The sequence below is a fragment of the Oncorhynchus nerka genome, linkage group LG2 (assembly GCF_034236695.1).
Source record: "Oncorhynchus nerka isolate Pitt River linkage group LG2, Oner_Uvic_2.0, whole genome shotgun sequence".
Taxonomy (NCBI): Eukaryota; Metazoa; Chordata; class Actinopteri; order Salmoniformes; family Salmonidae; genus Oncorhynchus; species Oncorhynchus nerka.
The window spans coordinates 52,603,649-52,609,984 of record NC_088397.1 but is presented as its reverse complement, the minus strand read 5'-3'; the positions used below and the strand labels follow the sequence as shown (position 1 = coordinate 52,609,984).

Sequence of the window (6,336 nt, the reverse complement as noted above, 5' to 3'; positions counted from 1 at the left end):
GGCACAGTCAACTTAGTGTATGTAAACTTCTGACCCACTGGAATTGTGATACAGTGAATTCTAAGTGAAATTATCTGTCTGTAAACAATTGTTGGAAAAATTACTTGTGTCATGTACATAGTAGATGTCCTAACCGACTTGCCAAAACTATAGCTTCTTAACAAGAAATTTCTGGAAAGGTTGAAAAAACAAGTGTTAATGACTACAACCTAAGTGTATGTAAACTTCCAACTCCAACTGTATATATTTTACTGCAACAAGAAGTATAAAGGTTTTGGAGTGATCTTTGAACTGTAAAGAGTGGTGTAAATCCCAATAACATTGCACAGTGCATGTTTTACACATGACTCCTGTGGTCAGATTGAGACATATGATGTTCTTTGGGTGGTATCTGAGTTTCAAAGACTGTAGTCCAATGAGCTGCCACATGGGAGCAGTATATTATAAGGCATTCCAAAAAACATAGACTAACAGGCTACACACTCATTGCCTGGCTGGCTACCCACCCACACTCCTAGATAAAGGATGTAATTAAAGCAAATATGCAATGTTGGTTATATCACTGTGTAGGATATGCCCTATCTGTAGCCTATCCAACATTCCGAGGCAGAATTATGTAAGAGGGCTCGTAAACTTCCTCTGAAAGAATGTGTGATTGAAAAGTCTAATCAAATGTGAAAATATCATTGTTGAAAGAATATACGTATAAAAACACTGGCATATGGGGCCTCCCGAGTGGCGCAGCGGTCTAAAGCACAGCATTGTAGTGCTTGAGGCGTCACTACAGACCCAGGTTCGATCCCAGGCTGTATCACAACAGGCCTGTGACCAGGAGACCCATTGGGCGGCGCACAATTGGTCCAGCGCCTTCCGGGTTTTTGGGGGAGGTGGCTTTACTTGGCTCATCGCACTCTAGCGACTCCTTGTGGTGGGCCGGGCGCCTGCAGGCTGATTTTGGTCATCACTTGAATGGTGTTTCCCCCGACACATTGGTGCAACTGGCTTCCAGGTTAAGCAGGCGGGTGTTAAGAAGCGCGGTTTGGCGGGTCATGTTTCAGAGGTTGCATGACTTGACCTCGAGCCAGTTTGGAAGTTTCAGCGATGAGACAAGATCGCAATTGGATATCACAAAATTGGGGAGAAAAGGGGGTAAGATAAAAAATAAACACTGGCATTTAATCCACAACTAAGCATAGACCTACATAACACACATATTTCATTTTAAATAGTCACACTTGTTTAGTTCTATGTTTCTTAACACAAATAAAGAAGTGAAAAGTATATATTAATAGCTGTATGTCTCCTATGTGTGGGAATATAATCTATAACAGAGAGCGAGTCTCTTGCTTGGCAGAGCGCCCGTCCCATCTGCGGCCTGGCTCGTGGAGTACTGTTTGTTAATGTTTCAATCAGCTGTGTGTTGAGGAATGTGGAGCTATTTAACCTGAACTTCCCCAGGTGTGCGGAGGCGCCGCTCAGTCTGGGCCCCGTCGCCCTCCCCTGCCCTTGGCACAAAGCTATCACACAAACACAATCACACACTGGCCGTGCCTCAGAACGCCGGGGCTGCAGCTGTGCGCATCGCACCGCAGGGAAATGGGAAAAACATTGCACCAGGGGAGACAGAATAAATCTTTTAAAGAATTGCCGATTTAACCCCTGCATTTCCGAAATAAAAAAGGATCCTGAACTAAAACACAATTATTGATTTCAGTGTTTTATAGTATATCCCAATTTATCTATTGTTGATGAATTCCTGATTAGACAGAATACTTGCCTATACCTTTCCTAATGTGTTTTGACAGTGAGTGCATAACATTTTATACAATTCCGCACATATTTTCTGCATGCTAGTTATCATTGTCAATACCGTCAAGACATTTTGACTCAACGCTCAAGACTTCGCCGTGTTATTTGATGTTAACGAAGCATATAAAAGCAAAGTACAAGTTAACTGTTAAGTCATTATGTAGGCTACCAGCGGTGGTCCAATTTCATTTCAGGAGCTGGGACAGCTAATTCTGAATAGTTGATGACAGTTCAGGGAATGTTTGTTTCCCTCTTCTCTCAGCCTGTACATCATCTTATGTGCACTTGTAAACACTATAGTAAATGCATAATGGCTAACTGTAAATGTGATGGGGTAATGATATGACACACACACACAGACCATAAACATCAAAAGCCATGTTTAAAATAATTGCCTTATTTTAATAAAAACACCATGAAGGTACATTGTAAAAAAACAACAATATTTTTCACATAGTGTGGCATTGTAATATACAATACATTTTGTCGCTCAGGATACTGAGAAAATGAATACATTTTATTTTACAAAATTTTGAATTTCATACATGTTTTACAAAACGTAAGAGAAACGTTGTCTTTCACAACAACAGGCGAAGCTGTTTGCAGTAACTGCCATGGTCCCATGACTAACACAGTCTATTACGACCCACTAGTCGCCATGAGATCAGAGACCTCGGGATGGATCGAATGCCTTGAGTGACAGTTCCCCTCTTCTTGAGAATGTCCATCAAAAGTATTTTCTAGCATGGGAGTTTGCAACTTCCCTACTTGGCTCAAGGTTTGTTTGTGATCGAATGTCACATAATGTAACCTTGTTCTTTCTTCGTGGTGCTCGCTCTGGAACGATACAAGGGGCGATGCTCCGAGAGGTCTAGCGGCACATGATTCTGTCATCCGAACATCCATTCTGGAGAGAGAAGATACAAACGTTAGGTCCGTGTTTGCTGTGAAAGTACTTGTCTACTAGTTTCAATGCAACATAACTTTATTCACTGTTATAAACCAACTTTACGCACGGCTACAGACTATTCATATTTAGGCTACTTCCAACAGTTGGGTCAGATATTGGGAGACACTAGGTAGCTCTTACAGAAACTCATAAAGGCATGTCAGAGTGATATTTACCTCGACAGTGATGCTTGCCAGCTCTGCATTCAGGGTGGTCAGAGGTGTGCGGGGCACGCTGCTCTGCTGACGACTCTTCTCCGGTTCATCCAGCTCGACCTGCAGGTCCCAGATGTAGTCAATGACGTGTTGGAGGATCTCCACCTTGCTGGCCTTCTTGTTGGTGGGCAGAGTAGGTACCAGCTCCTTCAGCTTGCTGTAGCAGCTGTTCATGTCTTGCAGAAAGACGGTCATCTGCTCGTCCAGCAGCGGGATCTTGCATTTGGAGATGGACAGGCTCTGGTCCGCGAGGCACCGCACCATGTCCTCGCCGCCAACCTTACTCTTCAGTGCGCAGGTAGGTCCGACAACCTTCATATTGGCTGAAGGTGTAGCTGTAGTTTCGAAAGATAATAAAAAGATGGTGTGTAAAAGCTATAGAGATTAGCAAAGGCTCCAACAGTATTTTTAGTAGTAATGGGAATATTGTCTCAGCAATGTTGACAGTTCTCAACAACGCACGAGTGTACCGCCTTGAATTTATAAGACTGGGACTTTGGGGCGTGCCCAAACTTGTCCTGTTTGCGGAGCGAGGGCCTATAAGCGCCGCCGTGTTAGTGCTAGGACGTTTCACAACTGTTTTCTTAGCCAATGGGAGCCTGCGCCTGATTTTAAGGATTTAGAATATGTTTGAGAGAAGGCGTTACAAATGGAAACAAATGTGTATTTTTACGGGTGATGGGCCTATGTGGGAATCCAGCTGGCCATGGCTTGGGGACTCTGCAGGTGTAGAGTGCCTGGGGACACTGAAGGGTTGGTGTTGTGTATGGATATGGGGGTATATGTGCTGTGTGTCGGATGGGATGAATGGCTGGTGATAATAACCATAGCGCCTGAGACTTGCCCACCCAACAGTTAGAGGGCACCTTAGATGACCACGTTATAAAGGTGCAATAAATTAAGAGATATTCAGACTATGAATAATAACTGGTTTATTACCATTGGGTATGGTGTAATATGATTAAAGTCCATTCAAACAATTAGCTCTATATCTATAACACTCATGTGTGCAATTTATGATTCAGAACTTTACACACAAGGGGGAAAACAACATTCACAATTTAGTGTAGCATTAGTTATTATTTATTATAAAATGTATTTATAGGTCCTGCCTACATGTCTGTCTTTGGCGCACTTTCTCCCGTTATTCACCATAGCTGGCTGAGAATGTGTGTTAAAAGTCACACCAAGCTTTCTTTATACTTACAAACTGCACTTTTTAGCACAGACTCTCTTTTTCCTCTCATGAGGGAAGCCCCTGTGAGCCACTTCACGGATTCCTTCACATGTTCTCCGTGTGTGCTCAGCCTTGTGTGCACATTGAAATTGCATTGCTCTGTTCTGAATCTTTCCCCAGATTGTCCAAACAAGCCAAGGCAGACAGGCAGGCGCCAGCGCCGTGACGTCACCCATTCATTGGAGCCTTGACGCCTGTCAGCCTGGCGCCGAGCGGGCGGTCGCTATGGAGACCTCAAACAACAGGCTCGCACTCCACTGTTCACCTGAGTAGAGCGCCAACGGTCCATGCTATTTCGAATCCTTGGGACGTTGACATTTCAAATATTTAAGATTAGGGTTAGGTAAAGAGTTATGGTTAGGCTATGGACGTCCCAAGGATCCCATAATGCACTAACCACGCGCAAACCCTGAGAACAAACTGGCATCAGAGTTCATTATTAATTTATCACTTTAAATCACTTTGATGAGATTACCGCCCCGCACACCTGCAAACCGTCATTCTCGCCAGTTTACTCAAGCATAGTATTTTAGGAAACGAATAAGAAAGAGAAAGAGCGAGCGCTGTAAAGTGAAACCATGCATTTGTACCGCATTTGTACGCAAATTGATAGGATAAATTGCGGCAGCATTCCTTCACATGAAACTCTATGGAGGCTGTATGTGAATGTCTCCTAAAATCAACATCTTATATAAAACATGCAGCTTTTCTAAAAGCTGGAATTTCCAAGAAAAGTTTATATCAAAAAGTATTATACAATGATATAATATGCAACATTTTAAAACAAATGTAGGAGCTACTGCCGCAAGTTTTAAAAAGTTCCTTAACTTTGTTCTTACAAATGATAATAGTTCACTTCTGTTGAACCCTATAGCAATGGGTTTAGTTATAAAATTGAAATAAACTTTTTGAAGAAGCGACTTATTGAAATTAGCCTATATGTATGCAAATTAGCCTAGATATCACTAGGAAAACTATGGAAAAAATGAATTAAAAGCAGAAAATAGTCCGTTTAAAATAATTTTAGCCTACTGTCTTAAACGTAATTTAGTATTGTATTTTTTTGCACTCTGTCCCAGGTTGCAGCTGACAGGGCGGAGGGGGGAAGGGGGAGGGCCGGCTGCCAGAACAATGGGAGTGCGGTGAAGGGATTGTGGGAGAGAATCTAGGCTGGAGCCACAGTGTCTGGAGCGCCCCTCCACTCCCCTCATCCAGCTTTTGTTCAGCTGCAAAAGCTATCAGCACTTCCTATTGACACCAACAATAACTCTACACAGCTGGGCCCTTTTTAGCCTGTTTACAGCACATCAAGGCAAGGACAGAGAGAGGAAAGAGGGAAAAGGGAAGAAACAGATGAGGGAAAAGAAAAGTGAAGGAAATTAGCTCCTGATTTTAACTGACAGAATGGCAATGACCCTCACCACCATCCAACTACCCCAAACCCTGTTTTCCATGGACATTCATTCATTTGAGTTAATACTGAAATGCAAACAGGCATTTAATTGCCAAATTCATTTTAATGACATATAGTAAAAATCTGATCCCACGTTGTATTTAATCTTTGTGCATTGTATTCTGAACGTATCAATGTAAACATGCTATTAGAGCATCTATCAAAAAGGCTGATATGCAACAGTTGCAGTCTGTTGCTTAGAAGGAACACTGTGTACAGTGCAGCAGTGTTTTCAACAGTTTGTGCCAGAACAGAAACTTTTCCCCACAGATTTGTCACTATACTGTAGTAAATTGTGCCATTTGGACAGGGAAAGTGTATTGGCTAATACACCCTCTTTATTGCTACAGAAAGTAGTTCCACAAAAGCGAAGTGCAGGATGTAGTGAGGGGAAAGCTGGAGATCAGAGGGGAAAGCTGGAGATCAGAGGGGAAAGGACATTCGGTATTAACCCTGTTGCTACTGTTATAATTACCATGGAACAATAGCTACTGCTCATAGGGCTTCCTGAAACATGGATCTTCTAATTCTAGGAGTCAACAATAATGTGGGATATCATTTTTGATTGTAGACTTCACACTTAACGATTATCATTCAAACATATAACATGACATCATATAGTGGAATTTATTTTATGATGTAATTTAATTGAGAAGAAACAAAACACACATTA

The 6,336-nt window shown here is 42.2% G+C and overlaps 1 protein-coding gene across 1 annotated transcript; it reads right to left on the bottom strand.

Annotated features, from left to right (window-relative positions):
- Positions 1–2,186: 2,186 nt before the first annotated feature.
- LOC115137705 (DNA-binding protein inhibitor ID-1-like) lies at positions 2,187–3,442 on the bottom strand. Its single transcript, XM_029674033.2, has 2 exons — positions 2,935–3,442; positions 2,187–2,716 (listed from the first exon to the last, which is right to left on the bottom strand). The coding sequence occupies exons 1-2, from the start codon at positions 3,289–3,291 to the stop codon at positions 2,681–2,683; spliced, it is 393 nt and encodes a 130-aa protein (XP_029529893.1). The 5' UTR covers positions 3,292–3,442; the 3' UTR covers positions 2,187–2,680.
- Between the last annotated feature and the right edge of the window lie 2,894 nt (positions 3,443–6,336).